At 33.9% G+C, this 25,247-nt stretch overlaps 1 protein-coding gene across 5 annotated transcripts in view; it reads left to right on the top strand.

The window, feature by feature from the left end:
• The window catches only part of LOC140054971 (MORC family CW-type zinc finger protein 3-like), a 78,540-nt gene that overhangs the window by 28,742 nt on the left and 24,551 nt on the right, over positions 1-25,247 (top strand). For all 5 annotated transcript variants that reach the window (XM_072100113.1, XM_072100115.1, XM_072100114.1 and 2 more), the window contains 5 exons: positions 7,629-7,726; positions 8,147-8,257; positions 8,518-8,643; positions 9,619-9,705; positions 23,242-23,290. In XM_072100113.1, coding sequence (XP_071956214.1) covers positions 7,629-7,726; positions 8,147-8,257; positions 8,518-8,643; positions 9,619-9,705; positions 23,242-23,290 — 471 coding nt within the window. The remainder of the gene's footprint in view (positions 1-7,628; positions 7,727-8,146; positions 8,258-8,517; positions 8,644-9,618; positions 9,706-23,241; positions 23,291-25,247) is intronic.

Here is a 25,247-nt window from a genome sequence, read left to right as displayed (position 1 = left end):
TTGAAAATGAATTTGATTCACATTTTACTTTGGCTTGACAATGAGCAGCAAGTTGTTGATGATATCGTTTGGATGCGCATGAAACAGACTCCCGTATGGGTGGGTGGTGGATCGACTTCGCGCGCTGGGGCCTAGGCCTAGTAAAGGTTTGGGAGGTAGGCCTAAGGCCTTCTAAATTGGGGTTTTAGAACAAAGTACATTTAGGGCACTATATTTCAACAACATTAAACATGATATTGAATAAATTAGTATCTTTCCAGGCCATCGATCATTCACAGACTATACCGACTCTACCGAACTCAGGTCGATAACACAATACGTTGGTGTGCTGAGAACAACTTAATATTAAATGTTAATAAAACCAAGGAAATTGTTGTCGACTTTAGAAAAAATAAGTCAAATAAATTTCCGCTGTATATAAATAACTCTCAAGTTGAAATTGTAGACAATTTTGAGTTTCTTGGTGTGGTGATCACTAGCGATCTAAAATGGCACGACCATATTACCAAGTGTACTAAAAAGGCCCAGGGCTGAGCGAACCCACTTGCCCGACGCCCGGGACAAGTGTTTTTTACGGTCGGACAACCACATTTGACGTACCCTCTTGTCCGGGGACAAGCACTTTTGAAATTCAGGAAATTAAACTAAGAGCACAGAAAACCATGTGCCAACACAGTTAGCCATGTGCATTAATAAAAATAGCAGGCTTCTTCAAATCACATTAAACCCAGTGCATTTAATACATCACTGATTGGTCAATGACCCGAGTCACATCATTATAGATTACACGATTTTCTATTTGGGGAGGTAATTAAAACATTTTTGGACCATGCAGTGGTTGAGACATAGGTTAACTGGGTAATTAAAAAAATGCCCAGTTAAAAAGAACCCCCGTAATTAATGGACTCTACCAGGTATTGTTGATCAAAAATACCATGCATCAAGATGGAAGCTGTATACACGCGAGGAGGTGGTAGGCCCAGTATTTTAATTTTTCTCTGTACATCGTGCATGGAACGGACAATTGATAAAGTGGTTTCATAGGGAAAAGAATGTTTTTTATAAATTCGGATCAAAAAAATATGATTTATCTACCGCTATGATTGGGCCGATTAGAATGCATTTGCCAACATTCTTTTACATCTTTCACAACATTATAGAGTTTAGGTAATTTAACCGATTGTAATGTAGTATTTAGTAGGATATATTAATAGCGATTGTACTGTAGTATTTAGGATGTTTTAATTCCGATTGTATTGTAGTATTTAAGATTTTCTAATTTCGAATCCGATTGTACTAAAATTTGAAGTGTTTAAATCCAGATAGGAATAACATAGGCCTAGTATTTAATATGCTTTACTTTTGATTATACTGTAGTGTTTAGTTTAGTTTTTATATATAATAAGTAAGTATACCTACTTTTTATTTATTTATTTATTCATAGGAATCACCTTTATATCGGTGTCACACATTTATCAGTTAATGGTGCATCCAATTTACAGACAAAATTACAAATAACATAAGCCAGAAAGTTCTAAATACTAATACATAACATCAAAACAAAATGTAAACTAATTAATTAATTAGATCTGTATGAAAATACATAATATGTAAATTGTACAATATATATAACTACAAAAATAAAAACAGAACAACAAAAATACACTAATAGGCCTAATAAATAAATAAAACTTACAGATACATCCTCATAGAGATGTCTGTAGCTTGTTTACTGGATTTCTGTTTACTATAATCAATTAGTTGAGAGAGGTAATGCTGATAACATTGTAGATCTAGTAACCCATGCTTTCATTAAATATTTTTTACAATAAAAATCAAGGAATGTTTCATTTTCAGTGAATAAATTGTCTAGCATAAAGTGAACAGAGTTTAATGAAGGACATTTAAATAAAAACTGGTTTACTGTTTTCGTTAGTACTACACATCTTACATAATCCTTGACCCTCAAGAGTTTGATTTTGCTTTAAATTTTAAATTGATACTCTTAAAATTAGTTTTATCTAACACATATTGTTCAAGGTTTGGAGTTCCTTTATACATAGTATATTCCGTTAACGTTGTTTTGGATGGAATTTCGTTTTGCATTTGGGCCTTTAAAAACCACTCGTTATGATCAACTTGTTTTATTATTTTTCCTAAATGGGTTTTCCAGTTAGTAGATGGTTCTTTATTAAATTTGTCTATAAAATTTTTTTTATTTAAAATATCTTTAGTTAATATAGTAAATAATATTGTTACAAAATCTTGGTATTCCCTAACACAGTACCTAATAATAACATGCCTTATAAAAAGTACATGCATTGCTAGTTTTTGATGTTTTGTATTGTTCCTTGTAGTTTGTACTGTAGGTTACATAACAGAACAATCGTATTGTCTTCCCATTCAATAGACACCCTTCTATACATAAAACATAATACACCACACCCCTAGCATAATAATGGTATAGTCCATATAAGTCGAGGTGGCCGAAAACGGCACCTGATCCGAATGTTTTTTATAAATTTACCTGTGAAATGCAACAAGCTATTTTATTTAGTGAATTGGATAATAACAAAAACATCCTCTCTCCGTTCGTACAGAAGTTGTAGAGTAGTAGGAGGCCTAACTTCTAGAGTAAGGATGGCCTGGGGCCTGGAGGTATTTTTCTCTCTCTCCATGGTGACGGTCTAAGGCCTAGTGTCTGGATGGCAAGCTTTAATTAGTATTTGGCCTAGCCAGACCTACATTAATTCGGTATTATTTGTTAACTAATTATTTGTTTGTTTGTTTGTTTGTTTTATTCGGTACTCAATGCAACAAATATGCCTGGACAAAATAACAATTATTTTAAAAACTAATTTTAATTAGGCCTATGCCTAGCCTCCTGGACAAAATAAAAATTATTAAAAAAAATTATTTAAATATACCTAGCTAGCCGGCATAGCTACAGTAGGCAAAGATCAGTTCACATGTATGACTAGGCTATGATACGTTTGTATATAATAGACACCACAGTTTTTTTGGTAATTCAATTCTTTTATTTTTTATTTACTAACTAGGCCTACTATTTATTAATTAGGCCTACAGTACTCTACACACTGTTGTGTTAATAAAATAAAACCTAAAAATGACCGTTATTTTTATCAAAATATTGAGCAGGCTAAAAAAGTCTAGGCTAGGCCTATAAACTGCTGAATTTTAAATAGACAATAAACACTTGCGTGACATTTGTCGACACTTGTGTAATTTTTTGCCTATTGCGCAATAAAGAGGGACAAGTAAATTTTTTTCTCGGACAAGTGAATTCTGTGCAGGTACTTGTCCGGGGACAAGTGAAAGAAATTGAAATTCCCTCACCCCTGAAGGCCCAACAACGCTTACTTTTTACGTAGACTTTAATCCTTCGGAGTGGACCCTTTCATTATGACAATTTCATTATTGAAAGTGTACTCACCTTTAGTATTATTTTGTGATTCACCGGGGCCACAAATAAAGATAAGTCTGATCTACAACATGTTGTTAAGTATGCATCACATCTTATTGAACAGAGCACTATTGAATTCATTTTCGGGAAGCGTTTAATTAAGAAAACGCATTGTATATTGCTAGATTCAAGCCATCCCATGCATAATGTATTTGAGATGTTACGTAGCGGTAGACGATACCGGTCCATCACTTCTCGTACTAATAGGTTTCGCAACAGCTTCTATCCAGCTGCTATTTGGGCACTGAATGCTAGTTGGGAAACCGTACGAGAGTGATGTGACATAATATCATTGTAATTGTGTTTTTTTTTGTTATTTATATCTGTATTTTGTGTCTCAGAGCAAACACAATTTCTATGTATATATTTTGTTTTACTGTATATGCAAATGACAATAAAAGGAAATGATGATTTCCACTAATGAATGAATGAACTATCGGGCGGCATACACGCTCTCGATGATCGTCGTGTGTATATGTGACGTTGTGAATATAGATGCTCCCGACGGCTGTTGAAACAGAATATTGCAATGGCGTGAGTAATTTTCGCTAATTTACCAAGGTGTCTTAAAATTTCGTTTTTTCTCAAAATACTATACATTTTGTTTTTATTTGTATGGGCTTGTGTTAATTTGATACGTTTAAATAACATGTTTGAATTTCTTGAAAATCGAAAGTCCATTTCAGGTCCATTTTAAAGGAGAAATTTTCTCCTTAGCCACAGTTATCATTTGCTTTTTTAAATATATTTCCATCACTAGAGAAATTCCCCAAGTGCATTGCAACCCAATATTACTGGATGAGAAGCCTTAGAAGGGCATTACTATAATCAGCTAAACTTTCACCTTCCTACTGGACCCTATTGTGCAATTCACTAGTTAACGCGGATAGTTTCTCCCCAGTTCCAAATCTAGATTTCAAAAGTTTCATAATCTCAACAGAATCTTCTTTCACCTCGGTGGAACGACAAGTTATCTCCTCTTTAGCAGGACCCTCCAAATGAGTTAATAGTATCCTTCCCATCTACTTTATAATAGCTACAATATTCTTCGAACTCTGTGATAAATTTTATCAACTAGATGGCACGCTCGCTTCGCTCGCGTACCATCTAGGTCGTGCCCACAGATGGTTCTCGAATACACAGTATTTTCCAGCGAGAAAAAAATGGAGATTTCAAATGTACGTACTGCAGGACTATAATACATTGTCGTTTACAGAAACGAATAAATATACACGATGATTTATGTAGTCAGCTAAAATTAGCACCCTGGGAATTACTTCAGAGAGAGAAACAAAATGAGTCAAATTTTTTTATTTGGACTCATTTAAACAAACCCAATTTGTGTTTTGTATGTAACATTAAGGGTTGAGGGATGGGGGAAGAAGATAGGTACAAAGAGGAAACATTTTAAAATATATTCTTATCCACTCAGTAACGAAATATTGTTTTTAATGTTTTATAGGCCTATAAATAATATACCACTAAATACAGTAAAACATTTACGATTTAATACTTTGTTAAAACTCTCACTGTCATAGTCGATTGAAATAGTAAAGTACATGTAACGATACACCACTACGTACGTACGTTTATATATTTTTAAATTATTAATTAATACAAACGTTGAGAAGCAACTGTCAGTAATAACGTTTATTTATTTGTATATTATATGTTTATAATCTAACAGTAGGGCCTACCCACACTCACAGTAATAAAGTTTATTTGTATATTTGTTTATATTATATCTAACAGTACCAACACTCACAGTAAGATATTTGCGATTCAAATTGCGATCAAAAGTGCATTGCAATACTGTACTATTTATGTTTATTCTCCAAGGGGGCCCATAAATCTAAATCTATACCTCTATGGTTAAACCAAATAATTTGGAATGTTCCATTCATCACAAATCAATACATGTGTAAAAACGTATATTACATGTATCAAAATAGCATTTTTTAAAGAAAATCGGCCTGTCTTCAACATTATGATGCTGTACTCGAACTGTTCAACCGGTTTTCAGCTATTAAAAACAATTATCGTAGGAGGAGATAGGAAAATGCGAAGTGTCCTCGTATTATTGTGTGCGGGTATTTTTCAAATTGACATCCATTAGACAGTGTATACCACGATCGGAAAACACCCCTATTTGGGGCAAATCGTTGAACCTAAATTCGTTCCAATCGTCAATAACTAATTATCGAACTCAATTAAATTAGTAGACAGGGTTACATCAGGTGGTTAAAATTAGTACCGAAAGTACGAACCAACTTTATATACCATCGAGTAAACATTCTAGAAATAACGCACGATTTACCGATTTTTGCCCTTACGTAAATTTATATATAGATGAAATGTCTGAAAGAAACCATTTTAGGATTACCACGAAATTTAGTAAGCTAATTAAGGCAGGTTTTTAGTACTGGATACCCTACCAAAAGCCCCGGACATTGCACTAATCAACTGATTATCCCGTTCTGGCATTTCTTCACCCTCAGCCATGGTTACAATAAACAGAACAATGGATCAATTACAATAAAATATCATCATTAACAACCGTGTCATGCACACAATGTAGGAAAAAAAATTAAATTATATATTTGGACACAATCATCAGACACATGGACGACGACAGCATTGGTTTTTGTTTTTTTATTACAATACATATTATTACCTCCGCCAAGGAGGTTATATTTTCACCCCTGTATGTTTGTGTGTGTGTTTGTGTGTGTGTGTGTGTGTGTTTGTGTGTGTGTGGGTGTGTATGTTTGTGTGTTTGTGTGTTTGTGTGTGTGTCTGTAAACAGCCTGGAGGCCACAGTTACTTAGCTGGACTTGAACCAGCGATCTCAACTGTGAGAGGCTGGATACATAACAATTACACCAAACGCTCATCCACAACTTTGTAGTGTGCAGTTAGCCTATTTACACTTAAAACTAATAAAAAAAAAATAAAAAAAAATATATATTATTTTCCGGGGGAATTTTATGTAGGGGAATTTTACAGTAGGCGGAGGTTTGTACTCTCGGAGTACCCTCTAGTTCATATTATTACAGTACTAACTATTATCACCAATTATTTACAACAGTGATAATCATATCTATACTTGGATTAAACTAAATGATTACAGTGTATTTCCCACTTTCGGTCATTCTGGTTTCAAGCAACACCTAATAGCCCCTAAAATATAATTCTAAAATGGAAAATCCATTCAGGTCCATTTTAAGGGACACACACTAATGGCCATAACAGTAATAAAAATGATAAGAGACAGTGGGTTAGAATTCCCGACTTGTCCATGTACAACTCGGATTTTGCTTTAAAGGAGAATGGAACAGCATGCTATACCATCCATCCAGTTTGGGATTTAAGTTCAAAATAATTCAGTACAGCATGGTCGCCAATTGCATGCTCAATCGACAATGACCTTATTCTGAATATTTACTGCAGATAAGATTAAGTTTTTCTTTGTTTAAAGATGTACAGTATTGTCCCCCAAAAACATGAAAAAGATTAATTAAATCAGAGTTTGAATATTATTTTGTAGCTTTAATAAGGTTAATCACTTCCGTAGAAAAAACAAACAAAAATAATGTGTTCACTTATAAAATGACAAAATAAATGGTTAAATTTAACCAAAACCCATTGGCTGGCAGCCAATTTGACCATTTTTTGCTTTAAATTACAGTTTTTTCAGGTAAATGCATTTTTTTTGTACATTTTTTTTTTCCAATTTTTGGTCAAACTATTATGTTACATTAAAATGGCATATGACATATAAAAGAAATATTTTTCCAGGGGGACAATACATACAAGTGGTTTTTTTTTCAAAATGAGAAATTTTCGCTGATTTGTACTGAAATGGAACAGTTTGCTAAAAACCATACATACATAAGATCTCATACTGGTACTAAAATCGATTAAACATCCTTTATAGTGATTAACAAAGCCAGGTTTGATTACTAAATATTTACATCAGGACAACTCCCACCTCCAATGCTTTCAAACTTTAAAAGTGTTTTACTAAATTTACTCTCATGACCAGAAGGAGCTTTGATCTAAACATTGTTGTAAGGATGTATGCCTTTATATTGTAAAGTATTTTATTTTAAATTATTTAGTTTGTAAGTAATGTTATTTTCAGGCAGATAATCGGGGTTTTGGAATCGTTGGGATTATTGATTGCAACTTTCTTACACCAACACACAACAAACAAGATTTTAAAGATAGTACAGCTCACAGGTAGTATTCTTTTTTGTTTGTGTCAGAAATTAGGAAAGCCTTTTTTACAATCTTTATTTCATGTACATTAATTTTACAAATAAAATGCACCATGATGCTCACCTATTGTTGGGATGATTCAAGTGTTAGTTTTAATTGCTGTATAAATGTTATTGCTTTTAATGTTCTGTGTTTTTGTGTTTGTGGTCATTTTGTGTTTAATGAATTAAAAAATGTCCACTAATTCGAAAAGCATGAATGTAAATTGAAATGTTCATTGTGTCAACAAAAGTTTACTAATGTTAAAATAGTACAGAAATCCTTTAAATTCTTTGGGATGTTAACATTTGTGGGTTATCAACAACTCCCTGTTTGTATGGAAAAAAATTCAAAAAGATAATTTAAAAACATAATAAATGGAAATTAATTTTCATATAACAGTAGGTGTATCAAAGCTGTTGGAGATAAATTGAATGACTACTGGAATGAAAAAAGAGAGAATGTTGAAGCAGCTCGAACAACTCACCAGTTCCTTGGATCTACTAAAGATGAGTATGTACTTTTATAGTTTATCATATAGTTTTTTTGTATTCTAAAGCTGCTTGCTAAAATGAAATTATTACATTTTTTTTATTATTCTGGTCAATGATTATACAGACAAATATGCTAAGTTAGGTGGGGACACCCAGCTTCAACATCGTCCACATAATAAAAAATTGTCTGTACAAGATAATTAAAACTACAGTTTACCATTAATGCACAATTATATAAACACTTTATTAAGATTTAATTTTAATTGTGATTTGTTACAGCCTTCCTGACCATACTTGGGTTCAGTGCGATTACTGTTCCAAATGGCGTAAACTTCCAGATTCGGTTTCAAATGACAGTCTTCCAGATGTGTGGTCCTGTTCAATGAATAAAGATCTTGCTCGACGGTAACTCTTCTATTAAGATAAAGTCCAGTTCAAACTGTTATCGAATAACATAAAACTTCCCTTTTTAGTGTTATTTTTCATGTACTGTGTAAAAAAAAAGTATAAAAATCTTCAATTTGATTTTTTTTGGGTATTTTTGACAATTTACATTGTATTATAGTCATCAATTCTACCACTCAAACTTGATCTGTGAGTTCACTATTATTAGCCGAGCCAGGGCACAACAAAACACTTTTTTGATGCTTTTAGACAAATTGATGAAGAATCTAAATCAATATGTTAAACCAGGGGTAATTCTCAACAGTTTTCTATCATGGGCCAGATTGTAATTTACTAATGTCGTGGGCCACATAATAGAATGTGAAGTCACAAGTGGGGCACCAGTCGTATAACAAGGGCCTTGTGTCAATGCAAAAATAATAATTTTTCCGATTACTATCTTTACGAAATATGTCTCCAGGACCTCATGCCCACCATAGTTGGGGTTAGATAAGAACATTTTGAAAAATAGAACTGATAGGTCCCTGGAAATGGCACTTAAAATTTGAAATATGACAAAAATGTATAAGTTTCAAGGACCAGGCTGAGCTAAGAAAATTAGAGCTGTTAGGTTCCCGCGTTCAATGCTGGACTATTGAAAGCCCTGCTGACAGGAACCATGGTGCGAAGGCTGGAATTTCATGGGCATTATGGGTTCAAGGTTCAAGATTCAATTTATTGTCACATAATATTACATACATGAAATTTTGTTTTCCTGAGCTTAGAAACATAGATACAATACAATTTAAAACACCTTAACTGATTATCTTGAAAAATGTACATGTTCTCCCCTTTCTAACATTACTTTTCTTTATTTTTTTTAGCAGTAGCTATTTGCAGGCTGTATGAAATGCACCTGGAGCTGCATTTGGCCTGCAGGCTGCCTGTTCAGAACCCCTGTGTTAAACTTTGCTTTTATTTATGTTTTTTCATTAGTGATTGTAATGTTCCTCAAGAGCCAGAAAATTCAGATGATGAAATTTCCAAACCAACATATGACAAAAGTTATAAGAAAAGAGAAGCGTAAGTACAAGAATTTAAAAAAAGTGGTTTGCGCAGATTTGCAACCCCAACTTTTGAGATACTAAGCCTTGACATTCAATGTGAAAAAACTGCCTGAATCCGGTTGATTTTCGTCTGAAAAAAATTCCAGTCGGGAGGCCAGATAATTTTCTTTTTTTCATTTTTTACAAATTGTTTTTGCGCTGAAGACGTACATATGCGCGGCTAACTAGGCCTAATTTTTATATAGACCTGACACAACGACACACATGGGTTGTCACCACGGCACGAAAGTGCGTGTCTGTACAGAGATAAATAAAGAAAAATAGCCAATCCTAGTCTAGGCCTATAGCTATAGAGCCTAGGATAGACCTATTTCAACAGATTATTAAATTAGTAGTACAGTAGTACTAATTAATATTAAATAAGCCCTACCCTCCTAGCTAGGCCTAGACAAAACATCGAACATATTTGTAATTGTAACCAAAACAATATCGTCCCGGCTGCCGTACGTGGTAAATCATGGTATAGATAGTACATTAAAATACAGGGGTGTACACTTTAAAAAAAAATTGTTTTTGTATCATGTTTTCTCCGTCCGCTGCTACTCTTTTTTGATGGCATTGTTTTAAACTAAACGAAAAATTCAACACAGGACGGTAAACTGTAAACGCTAAACATCGTAACTTAATTATTATTTATATGGATCGTAAATACACATAATATTTATATGAAATACAAAAAGTTGGCATAAGCCATATCTACCAGTGGTGGCGAGGTTTTGCTGGATAGCCGTCATTGGTTTTGCTGAACTGAAGCCCTTGTAGTTGGTTTTTGTGTTTAGTACCAACTGGGTGTCCAACCACCCTCCAAACTATGCTTCTAAAGAGTTGGTGGGAGTACCGGTTTAGTCGCTGGTGAATGACAGTGGCTGTGTGTGTGTGGACTAGGGTCTCTAGAGGGTGCTTCATGGGAGCTGGTTGCAATTTTCTTGTGCTGCTACCAAGACATCATTGGACCGTTCTGGATGCATTTTGACTGTTTTTGTAGGCATTATTAACTTTGTATTTATGTGTATTGACTATCACGGATCTGCCATCTTGAATTTTAATCGGGATTTTTAACTCATGATTATGACTTTGTGGATTTTTACCATGTATCTTCTGAGGTATTATTGGTCTACTCTGCCATTTGTGATTTTAACATGCATCCGGATTTTTAACATCCCTAACATGGATGAACCTATTGAATTGGATCGACTATGGATTACTACTCGAATGTCGGATGTTTCAAGTATTAATCATTCTTCTGTTCCAGGGGAACCCATTTGGTCATCTAGCCCAAAGCCTAAGAAAGATCAGTGTAACTCCAAAATGAACTCAAAACCAAAATGCAAAGATCATATTACCAACTTGAAATTCTCAACATAAACTTTCAAAGTATTAAAGGTAAAGGTAAAGGTATTTATATTTGTCCTCAAGCTTAACTCAGAGGAATTCGGATTAGGCCCTCCACGGACCCACGGCAGCCAGCAGTGCAGCGCCTACCAGATCAGCACACCGGGAGACGATCCCCTACTCTTTTCGAATAGTGTACCAAGTTCTTTAATGTACTGTTAAGTACACAGGACCAACGGCTTTACATCCCATCCGAAGGATGAGGCAATGAGAGTAAAGCATCTTGCCTAGGATGCAATTAGTATGGTACAGATAACCTCGAACCCATGCCTATCACATGCTAGTCCGATATTACCATTACACCATCACTCTCCAGTATACAGCACCCGCCGCGATTTCTAGACGGTCTCCCATCCAGAACGCAACCGGGCCCAACGTTGCTTAACTTCGGTGATCTGACGAGAACCGGTGTTTCAACGCAGTATGGCCGTATTAGTGCTAAACGTCACATATTTGAAACCATTTTTACTACGGAAGACCCCAATATTGTGATTGGGACGGAGTCTTGGCTCAGTTAAACCATTACATCTGGTGAGGTATTTCCGTCAACTTATAATGTACAGTCTTAAAATCGAAAATCATTTGACCGCCGAGATTTTCCTCTACGCAAAAGCCAAATTTGCCGATATTGATAGTGATATGGAAGAGTATTTCAACACCATGGATGCTGTTATGATGAATTCTAGCTCTGTTGAGGAATCGCACAACTCCTTCAATAAGTAGAGACATCAACAGAAAGAAGCATCTTTATAAAAGTGCCAAAAAGTATGGCTCTGCAAACTGCTGGGCAAAATTAAAAAAACTCTGCCGCCAGACTGACCGAAAGATCCGCAAAGCTCATAAATCCTACATCAAATCCGCATTCACAGACCATCTCGTATCCCCGCATTCACAGACCATCTTGTATTACCAAAACTACAGCTACCCTGTTAGACAATATCATAAGCAATCAAATTGACTTTCCCAACCTGAGTGGACTATTTTACAGTGACATCTCTGACCATCTCCCAGTGTTTAATATTTCATTTTTGTCCAATGTTACTACTAGCTCAAACAGGGAAGATAAATCGGCTTTTAGGAAAATTAACCCCTCTACATTAGAACATTTCCGTCAAGAAGTGGCTACTCAACAGTGGACCAATGTATTTTATAAGCAGGACCCCGATATAGCATACAATTACTTTGAAAACACACTAAAGTCCCTATACGACAAAAACTTCCCCCTCCAGTACAACACTAAAAAAGACAAAAAAATAAAATCATGGATGTCTGATGGCTTGCTCAAATCTATAAAATATAAGCAGAAATTATATGCCAAATTTCTTCACCGTCCGACTCCCATAAATGAAAAAGCTTATAAACTATACCGCAATAAATTAAATTCTGTAATCAAAATTTCTAAAGCTAATTACTTCCAAAATATATTTCACAAACATAAAAATGATATCAAGGCAACTTGGAAGACAATTAATTCTCTGATTAACAAAAACAACAGCAATCAACAATCCAATACTCGGTTTAACTGCGATGGCGAATTGACGGAAGATCAGGAGAAAATTTCTAATGCGTTTAATAAATACTTTGTCGAAATTGGCCCCACCCTTGCAAACCAAATTCCCCGTGTTACCAAATCATTCAAAGAATTCTTACCAAATCCAAATCCAAATTCAATATTTCTTAACCCAGTTGATGAGTCTGAAATAGTCAAAATAATAACTTCTTTTGAAAATAATAAATCTCCAGGTATTGATGACTTTCATACCAAGGCCATTAAATACATTGCTGACCTGATTTCCCTTCCACTGTGTCATATTTTTAATCTTGCTTTAACCAGCGGTGTGTTCCCAGAGAGGATGAAGCTAGAGCGCGTTACCCCTATATACAAATCTGGTCCAAAATCTGATCTCTCTAATTATCGACCCATCTCCATTCTATCCATTTTTTCAAAAGCCCTGGAAAGAGTAATTTATTACCCAATATTTTCATTTATTACCAAATTCAACATACTTTTCAACAGACAATACGGTTTCAGAAAGGGACACAACACGTCAATGGCTCCCATCGACCTGACAAATAAAATTATAGACGCTTTCGAAAACCGCCATCTTGCAATCGGCATTTTCATAGACCTTTCCAAGGCTTTTGATACTATTGACCACAGTATTCTTCTACACAAATTATCTCACTATGGAATCCGTGGATCAGCAATTAATCTCTTAAATAGTTACCTCTCCAATCGTGCCCAATGTACCAAATACTCTCACTCCATATCCACTTTTAGTCCTATCACATGCGGCGTCCCTCAAGGATCTCTACTTGGCCCCCTCTTATTTATTCTATACATCAATGATATTCACTTCTCTTCAAAGCTCCTAAATTTTTTCCTTTATGCTGACGACACTACAGTTCTTTATTCTAACAAAAATGTCCAATCCTTATTCAATACTGTCAACTCCAATTTGATCAATTTGTCCCAATATTTTGCAGCTAATAAACTTTCTCTTAATCATAAAAAATGTAGCTTCATCCTCTTTGGGACCCCACAACTATTAAAATCTATTGACTTATCAGCCAACAAAATTACCATTGACAACCATGATATACCTTGTGTACAATCAGCTAAGTTTTTAGGTGTAGTTATGGACAGCAATCTAACGTGGAAAAATCATATTAAAGAAGTAGAGAATAAGACTTCCAAAAGCGTTGGTATCATATCTAGGTTATCCTCATTTGTACCCCTTAATATTCTTCGAACCCTTTACTGTTCCCTCATTTTTCCCTATTTGAGCTACTGTAACATTGTCTGGGCCAATACTTACGTATCCAACCTCAGTAAACTGCAAATTATACAAAAGAAAGCTATCAGGATTATATCTGGCGCTCCACCGCGGTCCCATTCTTCCCATTTATTTTCCAAACTTAATCTCCTCAAACTCATTGATATAAACTTAATGCAACAAGGCAAATTTGTATTCTCCGCCCTGCATTCCACTTCTCCAAATCATTGAGTCAAGACGTACCAAAGCTTGCAGTTCCATGGACTGTCTTAACCGCACACGCACTTATCTTTATCAAAATTCTTGTTCATAAAAAATATAAAAAAAGTCGTTTCCATTGAAAATCAATAGTAAATTGTTTTTTTTTAAAGAATTACAGTAAGAGACATTCACTAGATAAATTTAGAATAAAATATAATGGCAAAAAGATCGACGTATCGGAACCATCATGAAACCATTCTCAAGAACAAACTAGACATGAAACTCGTCACTTTGACGAGTTTGGTTATCCGCCGCGCAAGTGGTGAAACATGGACGTTTAACAACGTACCTTTTAACATTAAGGGGATAGATTGAGGCCAAAAGGAAGCGTTCACGTTGGCATTATGACCTACAGGCCGGACAAGCAACTGACAAACAAACCAGAAAATGTAATAGAAATCACATACCTCCTAACAACGATGAACGGCTCTGATACGAGAAAAATATTGTTTGCCTCCCTCTATCCTGTAAAAATAACCTCTTATTTGGCCTGCTACATTATAGAAATAGGTAGGAAATAAACGATTTTGGGCTATTCCATTACAGTCGGTATAAACAGTAAAATCTGTTTACATATTACATACAGTGTAGATTAGGTGAAATTACGGGAGCCGTCATTTATTCCAAATTTTAACATGGCGCGGCATCAAAATGAAATACAAAGATAGCAATTTCGGAAGGATATTATCTCAGCAACAACATATTAACGTGCAGAAGAAATTTGAATACGTGAAATATTGATGTGCGCTCTTTTAAATGTAATGAACTATTACGCCAAAAATGAAAATACAACTTCTTTTTATTTAACTGGCCATATGATGACGTCACATCATCAGATTGGCAAAATTTTCACATGATTTCGTATCTAAAATCCAATAGCTTTCAGAAAACGTTTTAATCGTGGTTATCACATTTTATTCTTACGAGCTATAACAGATTTAAATTTAATGTAAAGATGAAATTAATGCCACACGTAATTTAAATTTTTAGGCATGATGTCGTCCAAAAAATTAAAATTTTTTTAACTCATGCGAAAGATAGTTGATTGACCTAGACAATTTCAAAATCGGGGTGAAAATGGAAAACGGATAAGTGGAGATGCGCTCTATTTAATGTGATGAGCTATGACGAAAGATACAAAAATCTTAAATTTTATATTCGCGTGGCCATACGATGACGTCACAATGTCCGTTTAGCCATATTAATACATGATCCGATATCTACAACTCATCAACTTCCAGAAAATGTCATCCACAAAAAGGTGACCGTGCAGTTTAGAAATTACGACTGTTTAAAAAAAGGCATAATTTTGTGCAAATTGTCCAATTCGACATGCTCGTATGACGTAACTTTAAGTCGAAATTGTTTAAAAGTTGGTAAAATGACTAGAAGAGGCTGGAAAAACATAAATCACACGAAAAAATAATTTTTTTAATGCTACATGCGCACCGCACACGTAAAAATTTGTGCACGCGTGAGAATTGTTGACATGCTTAAAATGACATGAAACGCGTAGAAAGTTGATTAGAAATTAATTTTGCGCACTTAGAAATTTTAAATGCGCGTGCGCGCGTAACTTTGTGTAAAAATTTTTTTTCAACAGAAAGTTAGCGCATGATATAAATTAAACTTTTCACTTTAAAATGTTATTTGGTTTTTGACATATGTTAAATACGAGAAAATCGTTAAATCGCAACTTCGTTGGATAACCAATGAGTAATATTAACAAATATACACAATACAAAGCATCAAATGGTGACAAAAAATACTTAAACAACTAGTAACAAACTCTTATCCAAATAGGAGAAGTACAGTAGCTAAACCATATTCAAGCGAGAGTTTAAACTACTAAATCCAAGATGAATTCTAGTATGTATTTAATTCAGGTTTTTTTTTCAGTACATAATAATCAAATTTGGGAACATAATATTTATAAATTTACGTAAGAGCAAAATTCGGTAATTCGCTTTTAGAAATGTTACTTTATAGTTGGTACATACTTTTGATACTGATTTTTAACACCTAATAAAAACCAGTGTACTGATTAAGTTGAGTTAGATAATTAATTATTGACCTCCGCCAAGGAGGTATATGTAGTCGATCATGTTTGTTTGTCTGTTTGTTTGTATGTATGTTAGCACAATAGCGCCTACAGTTTTTAAGTTATCATTCTGAATTTTTTGGTGTAGATAGGTATATACATTCAGACCTTGCCTATTGAAAATCAAGAAAATTGGTTTATTACTAACTTCAGAAATAACAAAAATTATATTATTTTCAGACCGGCTAGTTAAAAGATAGACAATTTTCAAAAGCCGACGAGCAGTCTTAAAGTAACAAGTGTACTGAAATGGCATTTTCTCGAGAACTACAAAATATCATTTTTGTACAAAAGGCAAGAGTTATAAATTGTGATTTGTAATTGTCCAAACATAATTTGATTTAATGTACAGATTTTTTGATACGAGTAGTTTTAAAAAACCTATTTCTTTTCAAATTCACCCGTTTTTCGCATTGCTGTTCTATTGTTATTTAAATTAAACTATTGTTAGTTGATAATTAGTTTTTTAGTACCACCAGCATGTGTCCTTTCTTATTTGATTCTGTAAATAGGTATATACCTGTACATACAGAAATGCCTATTGATTTTCAGGAAAATTGATATATTGGTCATGTCACAAAAGCTTATCTTCCGTACGATATATTAAATAGCACGCATTCTGTCTTCTTTTAACATGGACATATTCTTTGATATGGACCAAAATATTAGTAGACTGGTTCGAGCGGTTAAGCTTACTCTATGGGTTAAGGCAGGGCCGCCGCAAATCGGCACAGCTTCAAGACACTCATCGACTCCTGGTCAATCTTGATTTTAGAAAAGTCATTGTTGCCATGACGGATTTTGTTTGTATTAAAAATTATTTAAACAAATTATAAACCCCAGCAGTATTTGAACCATGTAAAGCAAATAAGGTATCGTTCAACATGCTCCCTATCAGTGGATATATTTTGCCAAGTACTTCACTCAGTTTCTGAGTGCTTTCATTTGTTTGTTAGCAGGATTACTCAAAAAGTAATTACGAAATCTTTACCAAAATGAAAATACAGATAGATATGTGGTCAAGAACCACTCCATTAAAGTTTAGAGGCAATCTGGACCACGTCCTAATTCTGGACCACTTTTTAGTATAATTTTCAGACCTGCTAGTGTTAAAACTGAAATTGCATTTTCTCGAACTACTTGTCCAAAAAACTTCATTTTTGTACAAGGGGCAAGAGTTATAATTTGTGATTTGTAATTTTAAAACATAAATTGATTTAATTTACAGGTTTTTTGATACGAGTAGTTTTAAAAAACCTATTCTTTTCAAATTCACCTGTTTGTTTTTGGTGTTTCTGTTCTATTGTTAGTCAATAGAATCTAAAGAAAGGCGGCTACATAACCATTACACCAAATTCGCATACACATGCTTGTAGTGAAATTAAGCCTAAATCACAGCATTAAGACACACACAAATATATACGTGTATATATATTTTCCCGGAGAAATCTTATGTAGGAGAATTTTACAGAAGGTGGAGGTATGCACTCTCGCAGTGGCTTTCTAGTTGACGATTGAAATGAATTTAGGTTAAAATGATTTGCCCCGAAAAGGGGTCTTTTTCCGAATGTGGCATACACTGTCTAGTGGTTGTTGATGCTGAAACATACCTGCACACAATAATACGAGGATGCCTCGCTGCAGGCTATCTCTGTTTGCAATAATTGTTTTTAATTGCTGAATGTTGGTACAGAGCTCTGAGTACAACATCGTAATGGTAAACTATTTACAAAATTTGTAAAACATAACTTGACGGCGATGAATGGAACATTCCATCTCTCTTCCAAGTGTCAATTCTCAGGTTTAATTAATCAGTGCCCAACAAACCAGTGCTCATGACAGAAATTTGATCCATTTTTTAACAAATGTCAACTTTAGTCTAGTTTTCTTTTCTTGAATTAACCCCGCAACCGATTAATACAAATTCAGTGAACTGTTTGATAAAAAAGGTGGTGTCATATATAAATGCAAGCAAAGCCTTTTAAGTCACGTAGAGAATGTTTAAAAATAATATGATGATGTTAAGTTAAGTTCCAATCAAAGAGCATGATGACTAGATAGTATGTTTCCCGGCCCTTACACAAGAATTTTCTTATGTTTAACATCAACATGGCTATCATAGTGCAAGATAGAAGAAGCCCTTTGTCAGTAGGTTTTCTGTACACTCTGGTTTCTAATGTAATTTTCAAATGTTTTGGATATGGTAATTCCTAAGAAATTAATGGAGTTATTATGAACAACTTCCATAGTAAAGTCAATTGCAGTGTGTGCATTATTTAGCGTGTCCAGAAACTTGTATGCATCATCCTTGCTGGGCATGAACACAATCGTGTTGTTAATGTATCGATAGAAAAATGGCATCTTGTTAAAAGTCTGTAAGGTCTTTTCAATGTTGCATAATAATATGTTATTGGTGGTCCGAATAGAGAACCCATGGCTACGCCATCGCGTTGTTTGCTTTCAATGTAATTTAAGACATTGTCTTGTAGCTTAGATTCAATTCGCCAATACCGTAAAACCTCGAAAAGAGCCCATGTACTTCTTTTTTAGTACTCTTGGTTGGGATTCTTTTCAGATAACTTTTGCAAACTAAAAAGGGGGTTTCTTTTCGAAATAAATGCTGTAAATTTTGTGAAGAATAAGTAGTAGAAGTTTCTGACTGCACCGCTTGTAAACAAACCGCTAACCCGAATCATGTCTTGTCAGGTACCTATCTGTTCAAAAGTATATTGGCTAATTTTTAACAACTGTAAAGGGATGTTTTAAAAGCTAGCCAGCTAGGAAATTGGTTTAAAATACTAGGTATTACTGTAGGTTGCTAACATTTCTTGTTTCAAAATAATATAAAATATTATAATTGCATTCCACATAATGATATCTTTTCACCTAATTTGCCATTATTGAGGAGAAAATTGTCTTGTCTGATAGTCTTCGTGTGCTAGGCCCAGCTTGTCGGTAGTCGGGTAAATAAATTTCCATTGTATATTCAGGTTGAGATTGTCGATAATTTTAAGTTTCTTGGTGTGGTGATTACCAGCGATCTAAAATGGCATGATCACATAACCAAGTGTATCAAAAAGGCCCAACAATTCCTTTACTTTTTGCGTAGACTGAAATCTTTCGTAGTTAACCCTTTCATTATGTCACTTTTCGGTTATTGAAAGTGTATTCACCTTTAGTATTGTTTTGTGGTTCACCAGGTCACAAGTAAAGATAAGTCAGATCTATGAACGTCTTGTTAAGTATGCATCACATATCATTGGATTTGAGAAGAGCTATATTGAATCTGTTTAAGAAAACACATTCTATATTGCAAGATTCAACTCGATCATCCCATGCATAATGTATTATTTGAGGTGTTACGTAACGGTAGATGTTACCGGTTAATCATTTCTTGTAAAAATAGGTTTCGCAATAGCTTTTATCCAGCTGCCATTCGGGCACAGAATGTCAGAAACATAATATATTTTATATGCAAATGGCAATAAATGGAAGTTCTACTATTGAATTTATAGCTCTTGACAGATAAATAATAATTTAACTAAATTAATGTTAATGCTTATTAAATGCAGGTTACAATACAAAAATCTGAAAAATTATTAATCGATTTTGCCCTTCATTCTATGTTTTAGCTTGCTTGTTCGAGTTTGAACAATACCATGAAAGCCACAGTAGTCTAATGATTAAGACACTGCATATCAAGCAGAAGGTTCCGGCGTTTGTCTTGTATACAATTTAGGAAATATTTCACAAGGTGGAAGTACTCTACCATTCATATAAATTTCACCTATTGTTTTAAACCCAGAAGATAACCATACCTTAAAGTACATAGATTTGTTGTTAGATATAATGTTGGTTTTCCCATAATTGTTGATTTTTTATTTCCATGGTGGTTGTTGTGTTTACATGCATAATATTATTTAATTTTACAACAGATTTCATCATATTTCTATAGAATAAAGGCATATTGCCTAAGTTAGAATGCTCTTCTAAATTTAGCTGTATTATGTATATTCAATAGGGCAAAGGTAAAGCTTTGGAATACATTCCATTTACCTGGATCTGGGCCCAGGTTAGTTTAAGAGATTCTATCACAGAAGTGAGATCTGGCATATTGAAACCTTTAACATTTTTAATTAATGTTCGTTTTATTTTTCTTTTTTATTTATAAAATAATCAATCAATAATGCTAGCAGTATATATAAACTTTGATATTGCTAGTGTTTTTATAATTTGAAAATTTCCTGTCGAAACTGAAAAAATATCTGCTTGATAAACGCTAACTTTATTTTAATTGTATAGGTGTATTTTAAATTGTGTAACACAGTAATACAAATTAATAAAATTTTTTATATATTCTGTATATTTTATATTCATTTTTAACTTGTATTAAGTTGTATGTTACAGGGGTTGCGGACACAAATGTGTTATGGCACTTCATTGCTGTCGCAACCCAGTGGTGGCGCCAGCGGGGGGGCTACGGGGGCTCTAGCCCCTCGTCGGGGAGCCTAGCCCCCCCGTCGGGGAACACGGGTACTTTTTGTCGGGGAATATAATATACAGTAAAAAGCGTTCGCGTTCACTTCGTTGCTAGCTTCAGCGCCTAGAAAACCGCGACGTTTCATTGACCGTCAGAGTGATATTATGCACTTTATATGCATTCATTATTGCCAGCGATCTAACTTACTATTAAACAATAGCTAGGTACGCACTTGTCTGGCGGTATCCCTTTGTACGAATCGTTCAACGTTGGGTCGAGACGCGTGATATCATGTTCCATCCAGGGACCAAAATGTGTACTGTAGTTATTTTCCAGGCGAAGTTTACTGACGTACGCTACACTACAGCAAAAATGAATTATGTTAATTGTTTGTATGTTCACCAATTTTTTAATTTACAAGTAACCTTCTGTACCGTGGGGCACCTAAAATAAATTTTTCATCCATTACTAAACAAAAAAACATGTCATTTTCGCTTAGCCATTATTATAGCTAAGTTATTACATTTTCAATATCCTTTTATGTCATGAATTTCTCACCACTCGGAAGTCCAGATGGTACGCACGCATACACTTGTGAGGAATAAACTTATTTCCCCGACTGAAAAAGGTCTACGCTTGCGTTTTTTAAGCCTCGAGGCCTGATGTTTCCAAAGTATAAAATGCAATTTTTTGAAGACCTGCAGCTCTAGTTTTAAACATTTTCTTAGCTCAGCCCCAACAATAAAGCTGGTCATATTTCGAAGAACAAGAAGTGCATTTTCCGGGACCTAACATCTCTAATTTTCAAACATTTCTTAGCTCAGTCACAACCATGATAGGGACTTATATATTTTGTTTCATGTTTTGAAGTATAATAAGTCCAATTTCCGGGACCTCCAACTCTATTTTTCTAAATTTTCTTTGAACTTTTATTTTTTAAATTGAAAAATATGGATTGAAACAGTCATCGCGCATCGTTTTTTTGCACGCAGTATTTTATTTATGCATTATAAAAAATGGAAAAAATGGCTACCCTAAATCTGATTAAAATGACCTCAAATGACGCTAGAACGCGTTGCTTCCGGTGGCTTCGCCCCCTGGACCCCCACCGGGGGCCCTTGCCGGCCCCCCTGGCCCCCAGCCTAGTGATAGCCCCCTCGTCGGGGAATGTAGCCCCCGCGTCGGGAAGATCCTGGCGCCACCCCTGTCGCAACCCCGGACCGCTTGTTGTCGAATAAAGAAATGAAAAAATGAAAAGAATAGTAATTTTACCAAAAAAACTGAGATTCCGTCTCATACATTTTGTTTGTAATTTTTTTCCCCCAATTTCTGTATTCACATAATTGTTTATCAACCTACATGAATTCCTAGAAATTGTACAGGTTCACTGGACCATACAATATTGAATGCTTTTAACATACTTTTTTGTTTGAACCAATCCACATACCATTTGTCTTATTTTTATTTAATTTCAATTTTGACACACTACAGAATAGATCAATCTCATTGAAAAAATATAATAGACTACTTTCATCTGGCGTAAAAATATCGGTATCGGAATATAAAATATACAGAATATATAAAAAATTTAATTAATTTGTATTACTGTGTTACACAATTTAAAAAGAAATTGAATCGCATTACAAAGAAAGCTGAATATATTGTTAAAGATCCGTTGGTGCAGTTAGATGAAATATACATAGATTGGATAGTGAAGGCAGCTCATAAAATAATTAAGGGTGTTGATCATCCCCTTAGCAAATACTTTATTATCAAACGCAATGGTAGAATACATGTTCCAATAACTAAGACAAACAGATCGAGATATGCCTTTGTTGCAAATGTTATATTCATATAATTAATTCACGTCACCATCGATAAAATGTTATGTAATACAAGACTATGTAAACAATGAAACTTTGTAAAATGTTTTTATATTTTTAATATTTTTAAACGTTTTTAACATTTTTAGCGTATTTGAATTTTAGCAATTTATAAATTGTAAGGTTTTAGGAACATTCTAATGGTTTGAATCCTTTTAAAGCTGTTTTTAATCCTTTTAAAGCTGTTTTAAACTATTTTAATCTCCTGAATCCTATTCAATTTTAATACCTTGTCATTTTTACGCCGTGTTTCATAACTTATATTTTTTTGTGCAATTATGTGTGTGTACATAATATATTTTATTGTATATCTATTTATTATTTTACTAATAATTGTCAATCTTCAAGAAGAATTTCTGTATTCAGTATTCAGTATTCAGTATTCAGTATCATCTGCAAGTTGAGCAATCTTTACAATGTTATCATTACCATTATTGGTATTTGGTAATGTAGTTCATTTGCAATCAGGATTATTTCTTATATTTATGGCCATTATTTCTGTCACTAAAATAAATAGTAGGGCAGCTAATGGGCAACCTTGCCTAACGCCGCACTCAATATTGAAACTTTCTGATAGCCATCAACTTCTCTTTTTCAGTAAAAAGAAACTTGAGCAAAAAATGACCAAAAGTTTGCAGCAAAAAGAAGTAAGTAATTAACTACATTCCTTAATTTTAAATTCAAATTTTCTTTCTGTTTAAAACATTGTATCATTATATGAAGTATTTATACAGAGTAGCAGGTACCTGTCACCATGATATATTAAGTGCATATATGTTCTAAAAATGGATGTATGAGAGTCTAAAAAATATGCAGAGTATATTATAATATCCTGGATTTATAAAGCTTTATGTTGTGAAACCTATGTAAGCGCTGATCATACAGTAAAAACTAAGGGGAAAAAACTAAACCCAAACCGTAGTATGGGGATACGCTTGTCGGTAACCAGGGTTTGGTCTAAATGTAACCCTGGTGAGCACCAGTTGTGGCTCGATCATCCCAGACTCAAGCACCTCCTACCCTACCCTAAGAAACTGAAACTCATAAAGTGAATAGGTTTACTGTATTCTTAAGTTAGGGAAAACAGAAAGTTTGTTTTCCTGTTCACACAAATATTGTACTTTGATTGATGTATTATATTTTCTTATGTATAAATAATGGGCGCATGAGATTACTATCCTCCATCCAGTTCAGGATTCAGTACAGCATGGTAGCCAATTACATGCTCGATCGACAATGACCTGCTGCCTGTGGCGCTCTTTAATTGTTATCTATTGTATATTGCATTCTCAAATGATTTTGGTAGCGGGGGAAAGCAGAGGATTGCAGTTGCAAAGAAATTGGTCTAAAAAACATTTTTTGTACAAATTTTCCGTTCTAATAATGACTAATATATAAAGCGGAATTAAAAGGTGCCCCAGCTCGAATGGCCGTAGTATCAGACTTGGCGGTTTTGGAGGAACACATTTTTCCTTAGTGTTATTATAATATAGATATTGCCTACTTAAACTTAAAGGTGCAGGCATGAATTTTAAACATAATATCTGGTTAAATGTACATAAATCAAATATTTGTAATAGAAATCTAGACGAAAAAAACATTAATTTCTCTTAAAATGGTCAAATACAAAATTTGGCAAAATTCTGTTATAAAAACCAGGAAGACTTTTTTTCAGTAGTTAGGTAGTTTAACCTAATGTAATAACATGTCTGGTGACTCCCTAGAAGATGAAAAAAAGATGGTGCATATACGGTGGATAATTTTTTTTATAGCATGAAAATAAAACTTAAATAATAAAAATACCAGAAATGTAAAATTCAAATTACATTACCTAAATTGAGTCATCTGATATGATTTTTTACCACACTGTTTATTTTTCATAGTTTTTTAAAAATGCCTCTCTATTTACAACATTTGAGTACAAAAGAATAGAGATTTTGCTGTGTAATTTGAACTATCCCCCACTGATAAGAAAGTGCTTATTTTCAAAAAGCTTGTGTAACACAAATAAAATCCCAAAAATTATGAAACATAGGGGAAACTATAGATCGAGACATTTTTGGCCCGCACCTGGCCTTTAAGGCATAATAATGTTTTTTTAAGGAAAACAATTAGTTGAAACAGTATTTATTAGTTACATTACCATGGTCTTTTTCGATTTTAAGACAAGTATTTGCATGCATTTTAACATTTTGTGTCGTCTGTTGGTTAAAAATGTGTATGATTTTCATAAAACCTATCATGTTTTATGCTTAAATTAGAAGCGTTTTCAGTTCATTAAGAATTGTTTTTAATTTTAAAAATTCATAATTAAATAATAGAGCAATAGTTAAACGCCCTGCTTTTTTTGACATTTTGTAAAAATAATGCATATAGCTTTAAAAACATTAAACCACGTCATTTCTTGTCTTAAATGTGCGTTCAAATAATCTGAGAGATGAGTCGTTTTAGTGCACATATTTTATCATTGGTATTAATATGATTTTTGTGTGAGACATACTTTGGTACATCTGAAAACCCAATTTTTAACATGATTCTGGTGATGCACTTTTGAGTCATAGGTCAATGACCTATTTTTCATGCAATATCTTTATTTTATGGCAC

The sequence above is a fragment of the Antedon mediterranea genome, chromosome 7 (assembly GCF_964355755.1).
Source record: "Antedon mediterranea chromosome 7, ecAntMedi1.1, whole genome shotgun sequence".
Taxonomy (NCBI): Eukaryota; Metazoa; Echinodermata; class Crinoidea; order Comatulida; family Antedonidae; genus Antedon; species Antedon mediterranea.
This window is presented reverse-complemented; position numbering and strand designations above follow the sequence as displayed.